The sequence below is a fragment of the Symphalangus syndactylus genome, chromosome 8, assembly GCF_028878055.3.
Source record: "Symphalangus syndactylus isolate Jambi chromosome 8, NHGRI_mSymSyn1-v2.1_pri, whole genome shotgun sequence".
Classification (NCBI taxonomy): domain Eukaryota; kingdom Metazoa; phylum Chordata; class Mammalia; order Primates; family Hylobatidae; genus Symphalangus; species Symphalangus syndactylus.
This window is the reverse complement of record NC_072430.2, coordinates 138,281,446-138,296,702: the sequence shown is the minus strand read 5'-3', so window position 1 is coordinate 138,296,702 and position 15,257 is coordinate 138,281,446. Positions and strand designations below refer to the sequence as shown.

The following is a 15,257-nucleotide window of genomic DNA, read 5'->3' as shown; positions in this document are numbered from 1 at the left end:
CCCACAGCTAACATCATACTGAAAAGGGTAAAACTGAAAACTGTTCCTCTAAAATCTGGAATAAGACAAAGATGCTGACTGTCACCACTGTTATTCTTCATAGTACTGGAAGTCCTATCCAAAGCAATTAAGCAAGAGAAATAAATAAAGGGCATCCAAGCTGGAAAGGAAGAAGTCAAATTATTCTTGTTCTCAGATGACATAATATATTTAGAAAAATTTAAACATTCCACCCAAAAGCTGTTAGAACTGACAAGCAAATTCAGTAAAGCTGCAGGATACAAGATCAACTTACAAAAATCAGTAGCATTTATAAATGCCAACAGAGAAAAAACTGAAAAGGAAATCAACCCCATTTACAAAAGCTACAATGAATATATAATACCTAGGAATAAATTTAATGAAGAAAGTGAAAGATCTGTATAAGGAAATGAGGATAAAGACCAAATATATATTTCACGATATTACAGTCCTACGTTTTCTTTATCCATTCATTCGTTGATGTGTGCTTAGTTTGATTCTACATTTTGGCTATTGTGAATAGTGCTATAATAAACATGGAAGTGCAGATAGCTCTTCAATATATATTTTTTTCTTTTGGATATATACCCAGCAATGGGATATATTGAGGCAGTTCTAGTTCTATTTTTTTTTTAAGACTCTCCATACTGTTCTTCATAGTGGCTGTACTAATTTACATTCTTCAAATGTAAATTAGGGACTGAGCCCCATCTCTGTGGGACCTGATGCTATCTTCAGGTGGACACTGTCAGAACTGAATTAGAGGACACCCAGCTGGTATCTAGCAGAATTGCCTGCTTGCTTGGTGTGTGGAGAAAAAAACCCCACACATTTGTTCACAGAAGTCCTCTGCATTGTTTGTTGTTGAGTAAGAAAACAGGAAACCCTTCAAGTTTTTTGTTGGTTTTGTTTTCCACTCACAGATAGTACATATACACAATGGAAAATTATTCAGCCATAAAAAAGAATGAAGACCTGTCATGTGCAGCAACATAAATGTAACTGGAAGTCATTATGTTAAGTGAAATAATCTAGGCACAGAAAGACAAATACCACATGTTCTCATTTATATGTGGAAGCTAAAAAAGTGCATCTCATGGAGGTAGAGAGTTCATTGGTAATTACCAGAAGGTGGAAAGGGTAAGTAGGGAAGGAGGGTGAAATGGTTGGTTAAAATTTAAAAAAGAAAAAGAAAAAAGAAATGAAATTTGTAATACTCCAAAAACTTTGATAAAAAAGAGAAAAACATCTAAAGGGCCAATAAAGAATGTCGATCAAAAAAAAAAAAGAAGAAGGCCGGGCAAGGTAGTTCACGTCTGTAATCCCAGCACTTTGGGAGGCTGTGGCGGGCGGATCATGAGGTCAAGAGATCAAGACCATCCTGGCCAACATGGTGAAACCCCACCTCTACTAAAAATACAAAAATTAGCTGGGCATGGTGGCGCACACCCATAGTCCCAGCTACTCAGGAGGCTGAGGCAGGAGAATCACTTGAACCCGGGAGGTGGAGGTTGCAGTGGGCCGAGATCGCACCACTGCACTCCAGCCTGATGACAGAGTGAGACTCTGTCTCAAAAAAAAAGAAAAAAAAGAAAAAGAAAAAAAGAAAAGAAAAAGAAAAAAAGAAAAGAAAAGAAAAGGGTTGGTTAACGGGCACAAAAATACCATTAGAATGAGTAAGTCCGAAGTGCGATAGGACAGTAGGGTGACTATAGTTAACAAGAATGTATTCTGCAGTTCAAAATAGCTAGAAATGAAGAATGGGAATATTCCCAACATAAGGAAGGAATAAATGTTCAAGGTGATGGATATCTCAATTACCTTGATTTGATCATCGCACATCGTATACATGTATCAAAATATCACATGAATCCCCCAAATGTGTACAACTATATTATGTCCCAATAAAAAGAATCCTGACATTCTAAGTTTTTATTTCATGCCCCAGACTCCCTGGAACCAGTTCAGTTATCCCCATCCCCTCACCCTTGCCTTTTCACAGTGGCTCCTGCCAACTCTTCAACTTGTTAACAGAGAAATTAGCAGGTGTAAAGAAGAAAGGTAAGGGTCTTTGGGACCTGTTTGAGGCTTTCCCTCTGATAAAAAAGGAACTGGAAAAGAAAATTCTGGCATAAAAGATAGAGGGAGTTGCCTGAAGCCCTTCAAAGGTGTAAATAATTAAACTAAAATTTAAAACTCACAGATTTTTATTTTCCGAAGTAACTCTGGGCCGTTTTCCTACATGTCAGGAGGGCATCTGTAAACACTTGCCTTAGGTCAGAGGCCATCCTCCTTTTGCTGAGAAGGCCAGGCAGTGCATGTGTAAGTTTTGCAGACCAAATACATCTGTGGCACATATTCTTCATTATTAAATTGTTTTAAAACTATAAAAACCATTCTTAGCTCTGGGCCATAGAAAAACAGGTCTCAACATAAAAGGAAAAAAAAAAAAAAAAAAAACAGGCCTTTGAGCAGATTGGGCTCACAGGCTGCAGCTTGCTGGTCCCTGGCTGAAGGTCCAGAGACAAAGCGTGGGACAGAGTTGGGAAAATGGATTTTAACCTGGACCTGTTCCCTTAGTCAAGCCTTCGCCTCTGTTTGAACTGGGACATTTCTAAGGCTCATTCAATGATTATGTGACTTCCCAGATTATCTAGCTAAGCAAATCTCCTACTCTTGCCAAGCATGAGCCCTGTCTTCATCCAAATGCCTCTGTATCACTTCAGCCTCAGGTCTCCTATGTGTTCCTGCTGCTCCCAGCCAGGTATCACTTTCCCCCCACCATTTCTCCAGGAAATCCTCCAAGGGACAGTGGGCTGAAGGAGCCAAATGGGTGAGGGAGGACAGAGCCTGGAAGAAACAAGGCAGTCCAAAAGAAATAAACCCACCAACCTGAGACAAGTCTTTCCTCTTCTTACAGTTGGTACCTCCAATGAAGACCATGTTTGGCATGACCGGCCTAGGATACTCAAGTACAAAGTCATATCTTAACAGCCAAATAGAGACCTTCTGATATAAGGTGATTATATCCACATCTCTCTTGAGGAGAGCTGATGCGAGTTCTTCATACTTTGAAAACAGACAATAGAATAGATAGGGCTCCAACAATTTAACAAGGAAGTTGGCCACTCGTTGGGAAAAAGTCATGTGGTCTGAAAACTTTGTGTAGCACCTGGGAATGTAGGACACAGGGTCTGGGCTTCTGCTGAATGTATGCTCCAGGGAACACGGAAAACCCCTGAAGAGGTACACGGACGGTAGGCCCAAATACTCAGCCAGGATCACCCCACAGGGTAAGGCTGGGTCTGTGAAAAGAGCATCGAACTTGCTCTCCTTGAGGAAGTTCAGTGTGTCCCTGTCCTGCAGGAGGCTCTGGCAGTTGATGAAGTACAGGCCGATAACGATCATGTTATTCCTGTACTCTGTCTGAGGAGCAGTCAGGAATGATCGCTCAGCAAAGTGGTTGTTTCCAAATGATTGGTAACGGTTCTTCATCTCTTCTTGGTCATACGGCACTGGATGGATTTTTCTTGTGTAGTATTTGGATTCTTTCAAAAGCAAATTAACTTCAGGCACCACCACTACAATCTCATGACCCCGGTCACTGAGAACCTCAACTATATCCTTCATACTAAGCCAGTGGCTTCCATCCTGAGGGACCACCAGCAGCTTGTCACCTATAACCATGCCCCAAAGTGCTAAGAAGAAAATCCCTGCAGAGATTCTCTGAAATGCGCGAAGGAGGCAGGCCATCCTGGAAAGAGTTAAAGTAACAACAGTAATAAAGAGTTTTCACCCTCCAAATCACAGGGCTCCTAGCTATTTTCCCTAAACTAACCACTGCTTTTGGCAGGTCCTGTCTACCTCTCCCTTGCTCTGAATTCTGCCCTTTAATATGTAAGAACCCAAATTAATATTTAACCTTTTTAAGCACACAGTTAATATGAACCAACTATGGCCATGTCAGCTTTCACCTGAGCTTCTGGGTGTTTCTCTTCAGCTCCACAAGTCTGCTTCTCCCTCTCTGAAAAGTTATAGCAACACTTTGAAGATGACTTGGAGAGACCCCTGAGGACCCCCTGCCAATTCTCTATCCTGAACTTGCTGGTTTCCTCATGATTGACGTCTGTTATGTCCATGATGTGTGGGAATTTTTCTTTCACACGGACCTATTCTCTAACACCAGCCTGGTATCCTACAATTCAATTCCATTCTGACTTGAATTCTGAGTTAGCACGGACCCCACAGGTTAAGGGCTCAGTCCTACAAGACTGCCCCCACTTCAGACACCAATTGCAAGTAGTAGGTCCCCAGGTTACCCACAACTTCTGTCTGACTTGGCAAAAATCAGAGATTCACACACCCTCTTTCTTGGAGTCAATCATTTGCTAGAATGGCTCATAGAACTGAAGAAAACAGTTTACTTACTAGGTTTGGTTTATTACAAAGGATATTGCAAACAACACAGATGAATAGCCAGAGGAAAAAGTACAAAGAACAAGATACGGGGGTAGGGCCATGGAGCCCCATCTGCCATCTCTGGGTGCCCCACCCTCCACACCTTCAGCAACTTGAAAGCTCTCTGAACCCTGCCCTTTTGAGTTTTTATGTAGGCTTCCGTACATAGTAGGCATGACTGATTAGATTGTTGCCCATTGGTGATCAAATCAATCTTCAATCTCTCTCTCCTTTCATCCCTCTAATCGCAAGGGTTGTTCCCTGGCAACTAGCCCTCATCATTAGAGACTTTACATCTCCTTTACATAAACTTAGATGTGATCGAAAGGGATCTGTTTTGAATAACAAAAGATTCTTTGTTCACGTTTATCGCTCCCACCACTTACGGTTTCAGGAGCTCTGGCCAGGAAACAAAGACAAACATATATATTTCTTATTATACATCACAATATAACAACATTCAAACTGTTACTTGCCTTTAAGAAATTAAGATTTGAGAAGTGTAAGTCTAGCCAGTACGTGGTGAGAATCCTAGAGCAGGAGTCAGAAAGCCTGGTATCTGCTTCCACCCCAGCCACCCATCTGCCAGGGGAGTGACTCCTCTGAGCTTCGGGTTTCTCAACTGAGGCCCAGAAAGGGAGGGTCACACTGGCCCTGCCTGCTAATCACAATGCTGAGGGCGGTCCCAGAGCAAGACCTGTGTAGAAACTAGGCTGTCCCAGTGAGAGGTGGTACCTTGAATTACTAGAACAGACTTGCCCAGAGCTAGTCACGCACACCTGGCTGGCACGCGAGTTCCTGTTCTCACCCACAAGTTTGGCACTGGAGGTGTTCTGGGGCCCAGGAAGGGAGAAGAAGCCTGAGCAACATGATTAGAGGGGCTACTCCAAGGACAGGGCTGACCCCCATGGGGAACATAACCAGGATGCAAATTCATTGTTCAAGGCATGCGAAGACTCAGCTCAGTCCAAGCTGGGATCAACCTCCCAAGAGGATTGCCAGCTTATAATGATCAAAGTCATGGGGGCGGCAGCATCTTGCTTTGAGTTCATCTAGATAGCAATAAGACTCCAGGAAGGTTGCAAAGTGAACAGAGCTCAGGTCCACCTTCTTGAGCAGGCAGACATTAGGCAGGTTTCCTTCAAAGGACAGTTCATCTAGAGGAAGAATGGCTTAAGCAAGCATGTAGGAATAGCAGGATCAAGAGATGCTACAAACTTCACATTCTTTATACTAGACCTCCACTCTGCTGTGGATGTTGGTCTGAGCCCTTCCAACCACAGCCTTGCTCTGAAAATCCTGTTGCTCATATGTGGGTCCTGTTCTTAGTCCCAGAAGTCCCTACAGAACATCAGTTGGAGGAAGGAGCTGAAGAAGTGAAACTAACATCACTATGCATACCATCCCTTGAATTCCTAACACCTTCTTGCAAATTAAGAAGGTATTAGAAAACATTTTTCTTTCTCCTGTGAGCTTTGACTGTACTAAGAATGGTGTGTGTGTGTGTGTGTGTGTGTGTCTGCACTGGACACTAGCCAGAGGAATTGGGCATGTCTATTTGTCATAATGACGATCCCTAAAGAGTAGCTCCGCTGGAGACCCAGGCCTGCCCTTGTTGGTGCTGTGGGAGTCAAGGTGTCCTCAGGTATCACCTGAGTGTCCAGGCAAAGGCCGATTTTTTTTTCTCAGGGATTGCTGCAGGCTGAATGACTCAGGCTTGTGACATATTCCAGTGGCATGAAAGAAGTAGATCCTAAGATAAAACAAATCTCTGTTGGCCAAAGCAGATTTCCCAAAAAGTAAATGGAGGATAGCTGGCATTTTGAATAGAGGAGAGACCCAAAGATGTGCGTGAAGGTAATTTCATGTTGGGAATAAGAAGGTCTGGAAACATGGACCCTATGGAGAGGTTTGCTTCTAAGGTGCTCACTCTTTCAGACCTTTGTATGACCTACGACCCATAAGTAATGGAGCCAGGACCCACCTGCAAGATTTCAAAGGACCTGCAAAATGTTTGAGACTTAAAAAAAGAAATTCGCTGAATCTAGAATAATAAAATGGCAAAAATTGAATTTATGAATATTTTACGAAATGGCTATAAAAACATAACTACATGTCAATGAATCCACTACAGATTAGCTCACCAAGTTACATAGACATATGTGACATGGGATGCAGGAGCAATTTAATCTATTTGATCGGCTGTGGGGTGGGGCTGCAAAAGTCAGAATGCTCTGGGCCCAGATCTTGAGGCAGGTCCAAAATGGTGAGATGAAGCAGGAATCCCTTTTAGGGGCCTGTGGGTTCCTCCAAGCATGGAAATAAAGGAAAATCTTGGGTTCTTCAAAGGAAATTCCAGGCAGCTACCTGGCCCTGAGAAATAAATAAGGTACTTGATAAGCAAGAAGGTAATAGTAGCCTAAAACAATAGCCAAGGAAGTTAGAGTCCAGAGATGTTCGGTTCCCTACAGATCACTTCTTAACATATGTCCCTGAGCTGTTTTTCAGAAACTTGGACTCCCATCAAATGGATTCATTGGCAGGCAGACCTCAGATAAGGGGAACTAAGGACTGAACTCTGACAGCCATTCTTTGTTCCTGGAGGAAGTCACACTCATGAGCAAGAGTTAACATTCTTTTCTGCTAACCCCAAATTTTAAACCAAGCTTCTCTTCCTTAGCTAATTGCAAATCAGAAAATCTTTGACCTGCATGCCCTCACTTCTCATGACCAAACCAATGTGTAACCTCTGTGTATTGATTTGCGATTTCTTCTTGTAACTTCTGTTTTCCTAAAATGTATCCTTGCCCTTAAAAACCTTTACTTGCAAGCCATCAGAGAGATTGGGTCTTAAGTATAAGCCTCCTAACACTCCTTGCTTGGTGCCCTGAACATAAATGCCTTCCTTTCTCCCATTGCAAATCTCAGTGTGGATGTTTGGCCTTACTGCACTGGGTGAGTGAGCCCCAGTTTAGCTTAGTGTGATAACAATAGTCAAGTCTGAATCACCCACAGATGGGATAGGGAAGTGCGGGTAAGTATGGCTTGTCCAGCCTGACAGTTCCAGGGGCACCTGTCCTAGTAGAAAATAAGGTGTTTATAACTTCCTTCAGGGGCTTGTAACAATGTGGGCTGTGGTCCCAGGAGCAGTGGGGAGGGGCACAGGCCACTAAGTAAGCCATGACAAAGGGATTATACAGAAGAGACATAAAGTAGGATTTCCACTTGCCCATGTTTATGAAGTAAAGAGACCCTGGAACACAGGGATGAAGGGAAGGAACATGCTGTGATTCCAAACATTTGGCTTCATGCTGCACCTGCCATCTTCCCTGCTTGGCACACCATCCCCCCCAACTTCCCCCAAGATTGCCACTCCTCATCCTGCAAAGCGCCCTATGATCAGCTCTCTTTGCATCCTTTACTTTTCTTTCAAAGTATGTTTCACAGTTTGTAGCTAATCAATGCCTTCCTCTCCATTAGAATGGCAAAGCCATGTTCATTTGATTATGGCCATATCCCATCACACAAAGACTCTCAACAGATATTTGTTCAATGAAGGACATTTAATATTAAATTTTTTTAAAAAGAGCCAGCTGCATGTTATTCTGTAATACCAACAAAAACAAGATGAACTCATGTTTGTTGAGGGATTAGAGACCATGTGATGTAAGTCAAACCCACTCTAGGCACATTTCACTCCATGTGACATTCCCAAAAGGATGGAGATAGTACATTTCCCAAGAAGTTTCCTGTCAACACAGGGAGGCAGTCAGGTATAGAGGTTGGGCATGTGGGCTCGAAAATTAGAACAACAGGGTTTATCATATACAAATGTTCACAGCAACATTATTGTTCATGGCTGAAAATGGGAAACAACCCAAATGTCCACCAACTGATGAATGGATTAAAAAAATGTGGTAAATCCATACAATGAAATATTCAGCCATGTTAAAGAATGAAATACTGATTCATGCTACAACATGGATAAGCCACAAAACTAAGTGAAAGAAGCCAGTCATAAAGGCTTCCATTTCCATGAAATGCCCAGAATAGGCAAATCCATACAGACAGAAAGTAAATTAGTGCTGAGGGGTAGAAGAAGGGGGAGAAATAAGGAGTGACTGCCAGTGGGCATGGGGTTTCTTTTTGGAGTGAGGAAAATGATCTGGAATTAGATATTGGTGATGGTTGATTGTATCTGGGAGCACACAGAAAACCACTGAATTTTGTGATACATGAATTACATACCAATTTTTAAATTTTATTTATTTATGTATTTATTGATTTATTTATTTTAAGACAAGGTCTTAGTCTATCACCCAGGCTGGAGTGGAGTGAAATAGTCATGGCTCACTGCAGCCTTAACCTCCTGGGTTTACAGGCGATCCTCTCACCTCAGCCTCCTGAGTAGCTGGGACCACAGGCATGTGCCACCATGCCCAGCTAATTTTTAAAACATTTTTTGTAGAGACAGTGTCTCCCTATGTTGTCCAGGCTGGTCTCAAACTCCTGGGCTTAAGTGATCTTCCTGCCTTGGCCTCCTAAAGTGCTGTGATTACATGTGTGAGCCACCACACTCAGCCTTTCTTTCTTTCCTTTTTTTTTTTTTTTTTTTTTTCTTACAAAGAATGTATGGGCTTGAATTCTGGCTCCCCCACTTACTTGAGGCATAACCTTGGGCAAGTCACTCAACCCCTCTGTGCCTCAGTTTCATCATCTGAAAAATAGGTCTGCCAATAATGCCAGCTTCCATGTAAATACTTAGGGTAGCATCTGGTACATGGTAAGCCTCCAATATATGTTAGCTTTTATTATATTTAATTTGCAAATTCTCCCTAAGGAAACAGTCCACTCATCTGAAGTTTAAATCATTCAAGGGAAACTTGCATCAAGAAGACAACATTGATATCTCACCATGTTGTTTTGAAGAGAGTCTGAATGCATGGTTAAGATCATTAATCTTGTGGAGGTTGGAAATAATTGTGCTGGAAAATGCATATCACCCACCGAATTACGGGGATTGTTGATTCATAGCCACATGCCAGGCATCTGCATGCATTATCATATTTAATCTAGATAACGCTGAGTTTTTACACAAGTTTATGCAAGTGTCACAGCTGAAGTACTTATGAAATCAGGCTTGGACGACTCCAGGGTCCGCATGCTCAAACACTACATTGAACCACCTCCTAAAGTCCTCTAGTGTTGAAACCAAGACTTGGGGTACAACTTCCCTCCCTTGCTAATTAATTACTGACAGCTTCCCTGCATGAGTCAGCCAGTGGGATGCCCTTTTTTGTTGACCCCTCTGGGGCAGGAATCATGCAGAAAAAGTGACAGAAAGGAAAGACATAGGTGGGGAAGGAGATAGAAAAGAGGAATAAAATAGGGAGGGGAAAGTAACAGGGGAGGTGGAAAGAGGAGAGTTGGAATGTTGCATAAAATAAAGCCAGTGAGGCTAGGGAAGGCGAGATTATGGTTGACCTTCATAGCCGGTGGGAGGGTGCAGGCCAGAGGGCACCACCAGAATATCCTGAGTGGGCCAAAGCGGTAGTGTATCATGTTTGATATCACATTATCAAGACAGATTGAAGGAGAGAGAGAGAGACAGTCAAGGAAAGCAGCAGTAATCCACACTTAACTTCTGAAACTAGGTAGTTCAGAAAGCCACAGAAAGTTAGGTTCTAACGTAGGTGGAGGCTCCACCTGGGCTCACCTGTTCAGAAAGTTTCACAGGAAAGGAAAAAATAGGATGTTTCATGGGAGAGCCTCCATGTCAAGAATGTGCGTGTTTATCTGCACACCTTAATAAGGGCGCCCACATGAGTTGTCTTTTCATTCTCTTGATAGTGTCCTTTGATATACAGAAGTTTTTATATAAAAACATTTTGATAAAGTCAGATTTATCTCTTCTTTTTCTTGTTTTAGTTCCTTGTACTTTCGGTACAAGAAAAAAAAATCTCAGAAACCATTTCCAAATCCAAGGTCATGAATATTTTCCTAATGTTTTCTTCTAAGAGTTTTACAGTTTTAGATTTTCTATTTAGGTCTTTGATCCATTTCAAGTTAATTTTTGCATATGATACAAGGTAAGGGTGCAACTTCATTCTCTTGGACTTGGATATGCAGTTGTCCCAGAGCCCTCTGTTGAAGACACTATTCTTTGCCATTTCAATGGTCTTGGCACCATGGCAAAAATCAAGGCAAAGGATGTACAGGATTATTTCTGGACTTTAAATTCTATTCCATTGATCTACATGTAAAAGACCTTTTTGAGACAATCAGGATAAATTTAATTAAGGATTGAAAATGAGATAATATTAAAGAATTATTGATTGTCTTAGGTATTGTGTCTATGAAACAAATTTTCCTTATTTTTTATATTTAGTGGAGTATCTCGTGATGAGACAACATTAAAACAAAAAGTCAAAATTTTTCTTTAAAATGAAAGAAAAAACGGAGAAAGACGAAGCAGTACAGCAAAATATTGAAAATTATTTAACCTAAGAATGGCTATATGGGTACACATAGTATATGTTTGAAAACTTTGATAATAAAACGTTGAAATAAATAATCTTGGAGGGAGGCCTTGGGCTTGCCTAGTAACAGGTAAATTTGAATTTGGATCAAAAACAGAATGCGAGAGCAATGGGGAAAGCATAGATCTTTTCTTGCTGTAACCACATCCCAGCCCCAGTTCTCCAGAGCTGCACTGGCCCTAGATGGTGTAGATTAAGCTAGAATTCTTTATAACTGGATTCAACCATCAATTCTGCTGTAATTCACCAAAAAGTCAAGAAAAGTGGAAGTGATTTTCTTTTTTTCTCACTAAAACCATTTTAAGTCCGGGTGTGGTGGCTCATGCCTGTAATCTCAATACTTTGAAAGGCCGAGGTGGGCGGATCACTTGAAGTCAGGAGTCAGAGACCAGCCTGGCCAACATGGTGAAACCCCATCTCTACTAAAAATACAAAACAAAACCATTTTAATGTTCTCCTGAATGGTGATCTACCATCCTTGTTAAAGTATTTAATTACATCCCTGGATGTAATTCCCCTGGATAGACTCAATAAGATTTTGTTATAGGAAACCTTTCAGAAAAAAATCTCCTGTGTAGAGCTTAAGACATTGCACACAAACACACCTGCACATACAGACTCATACATGCACAAACACCACATACACACACACTGTATCATCAAGCAATGCTTTCTTTTCATCAGACAGATGAAATGCAGACTATGAATCCTGTTGTCCAACAAGGTACAAAAAACTGTATACTTTTCCAAGACACACCCTGCCCATATGAAACAAGAAAGGAACACTATACAGTGTCCATAAATTTTTCTGTGACAATTTACTTTTGCGGTTGAGCCATATCCAGGGCTCTTTGCCAAAGGGCACTCTTTGTGATCTGAATTCTTCCTTGATAATTATATTTATTTTATATTTATAAATATATACATTAATACATAACCTTCCACATCTATGAATCCTATCATATATATATTCCTTAAAGGTATATAAATGCATATATTTTATATACCATTGAAGATATACAAATAACCAAAATATGTAAAACTATCTGTGGTTCAGTGTTTCACATTTTATAGATCTATCATATACCATTATAGGTGGTATAGAATCATATATAGATTTCTATATCTCTAAAACCCTTTGGGTGACACTTTGAGCCACAGCAAACTCAGCATGGGTTCAGAAAGTGGCAGGCCACATGCTTGGCTAGAGGGTGAGGCTGCAGGCAATACCTGAGTGGTGTCTGGTGCTGTATTTGATAGAGGGTAAACGGGGGAGAGACACTTTGACAAGTCTATCCTCTTAGCGTCCTACAGCTTGCATCTCCTTGCCTGGTCTTGCCAAGAGCTGAAAGTCATGTTTCATTTGAAAGGCCTACAACTGTAGTCTCCCTGCTTTATAGAAAGAGCATGGTTGCATTTTCCCATGAGTTGGTTGAACAGTCACTCTTTCACCAAACATCTGCCAATATGAGAGAGAATGTGACTGTGTTACAAAGTCTACTGCACTTTGTAAGAAGCCAGAACAATAGATAAAAATGTATACTCCATCCCTAATAAAATAATATACTTAGATGAGACACCAGGTGTTTCACCTGGATTTAGCAACTATGCATTTGCCAAGAGCCTTACTCTTGTATTTGTCAAGACTTTTTCAATTGCAAGTGACCGAATCCTAATTTAAGCTGGCTAGACCAACAATATTAATAATGTTTTGGAACTATATGCTCCACCAAAATAAGAAGTATAAATACCAGGGGAGGGAATAATTTGCAGATGATATTGCATACTTAATACACCTTACATACTAATACGAGAGGTTAGTAATATGACTACATACAAGATAAATGTGTAAAACCCAAAGCAGTACATTAATTATGCACAGTTAATTCAAAAGAGAAACGGGAAAATTGCCTTGCACATAATGGTTTCAAAAATAATGAAATGCAGAGGAATAAAGGTTAATAAGAAAGATAAAATACTTTTATAAAGTGCAAAAGTTTATCTATGGACATAAAACAAAATCCAAATAAATAATGAGGGATTCATATTCTTGAGTAGGAAGATGTAATAGCAAAAGGATGCCAATCTCACTCATTTAATGAAAATCAAGAACCAAACTCATAGGATGATACCCTACTGAGATAAAAGCAAAAATATGAAAATATATATAATGTAAAGAAAGTATATAAGAATTCTTATTATTGTTCATAAACCCCAAAAATGGAAAACACTTAAATCTCTATCAATATTAATTGGTTGGAAAACTACATTGCATCCAAAGTAAAGACTATCATGCAATTATTAAAAGAAAGTGTCAAATCTGTATGCATTGACCTGTAAAGATATCTTTAACTTATTGACAAGAGAAAAATCTAACATAAAAAATAGCCAGCACATTAGATTTTATATTAATAAAATAGAAGTGATAATTTACCCTAAATATATGAATATACATAGTATAATTTCAAAAAAATTGAAAACAATTCACACAAAACTGCTAAGAATATTTTCCTCTGGGGGTAGTACCGAATTAGCAAAAAAGGGAAGTTTCATTTCTTACTGTGGTTTTTTGTATTTTTCCAAAAATAGCATTTAGATTGCAGCCTAGATATGATCTACAATTATATCAATTGTATACACTTACATATGAACAAGAGCTGCTTTATACAATTTGCTACCCAACAATTAAGTGAATTGGTACAAAAGAATTCCTTAAACCAGAAAGAAATTCCAAATGGGACAAATGTAAATGATAAATTATAGTTCAGTAAGAAATCTTTTAATTTCCAAAGCCAGATTATTCTTAATGTGCTAAAGGGGAGATAACTTACCATAGGCAATGGCTTTCCCTGATGGCAGTTGATACCACCAATGAAGATCATGTTGGGCATCACAGGTTTGGGATAGTCCAAAACAAAGTCAGTTCGCAACAACCAAATTGATGTGTGACTGTAGAGATCATATGCCGTGACAGGGGTTTGGAGAATTTCAGAGGCTATTTCTAAGACATTTTTGAAAAAATGGGGGCAAAATAAATATTCCTCCAAGTGCACGATGTGGTTCCATACTCTCTCCTTGAAAGTCATGGCATCTGAGAACCCTAAGAGAATTCTGGGGACATAGGAAAGAGGTGCAGGGCACTGTGCACCTTCTTCAAGATAGTGGCAAAATATTCCTCTGGCGAAGACCACAGAGGGGAGGGAGAAATATTTGGCAACAACTAAGCCACAGATATCAAAAGGATCGAGAAACACCGCATCAAAAGAACTCTCCTTTAAGTATTCTACTAATTTTTTGTCCTTAAACAAACTCCTGCAATTTGAAAAAAATAAGTCAAAAATACCATTGGATGAACTTGTTAATAGAGAAAATGCACTTCGCAGCGGTGCCGTCCACTGAGCATCGGCAAAACCCATGAATTCCCGGTCCTGATCCTCCAGAGTGTATGAGGTTGAGTAAGTCTTCACTGTGCAATTCAGTGATCTTCCCAGTTGCCAACTCACCTCTGGCATGACTACGACCACCTCATGCCCCCTGAGGATGAGTTTCTCCACCACCGACTGCATGGTGAACCAGTGGCTGCCATCCATGGGCACTACCAGCAGCTTCCCTGCCTTGGCAAAGCCACAGATCAGCAGTAGACACACATATAGGGCAAGGAGGCCGGTCCACCCTGCACAAGCCATCAGAGAACTTCAGCCCAGAGCCAGCAGCTGGGATTCTAAGCTCCTATAATATAGTAGGTGGAAGAAGTACAGATAGAACCTGCCCTCAAAAGAAGGCGTGTACTCATTCATTCATTTAAAAAAAATTCACATTCACTGCCAATGATTTACTCAAAATAATATATGAGGAGCCTTTGCTGAGATACCTACTTGTATGTTTTCAAGAAAAGAGTAACTCATCATCTTTGCCTTGGGGACAGATCATGCCCCGTGCTGCAATATGAGTTTAGAAACAAAATTATTAAGCAATGCTTTTGGCCTTGATGACATTGAAAGATAAAAAGGAAAGTAAATTTGAATGAAGCTAATAATTTTGGAATTTGTCACAAAGAAAAATTTGCAATTTTTTTTTTTTTTTGAGATGGAGTCTCGCTCTGTCATCCAGGCTGGAGTGCAGTGGTGCGATCTAGGCTCACTGCAACCTCCGCCTCCTGGGTTCAAACAATTCTCCTGCCTCAGCCCCAGTAGCTGGGATTACAGGCACATGCTGCCACACCCAGCTAATTTTTTGTAT

The 15,257-nt window shown here is 40.6% G+C and overlaps 2 protein-coding genes across 2 annotated transcripts in view; both read right to left on the bottom strand.

Annotated features, from left to right (window-relative positions):
* UGT1A6 (UDP glucuronosyltransferase family 1 member A6) overlaps positions 1 to 3,889 on the bottom strand; it is a 63,509-nt gene extending 59,620 nt beyond the window's left edge. The window contains exon 1 of the mRNA XM_055291041.1: positions 2,914 to 3,889. Within this exon, the coding sequence (XP_055147016.1) occupies positions 2,914 to 3,774 (861 nt within the window). The 5' untranslated portion in view covers positions 3,775 to 3,889. The remainder of the gene's footprint in view (positions 1 to 2,913) is intronic.
* Positions 3,890 to 13,775: 9,886 nt separating this feature from the next.
* LOC129488610 (UDP-glucuronosyltransferase 1A7-like) lies at positions 13,776 to 14,704 on the bottom strand. The gene is given in 2 exon segments (XM_055291047.1): positions 13,776 to 13,816; positions 13,819 to 14,704. Coding segments are annotated over 2 exon segments (927 nt in total).
* Positions 14,705 to 15,257: the final 553 nt, after the last annotated feature.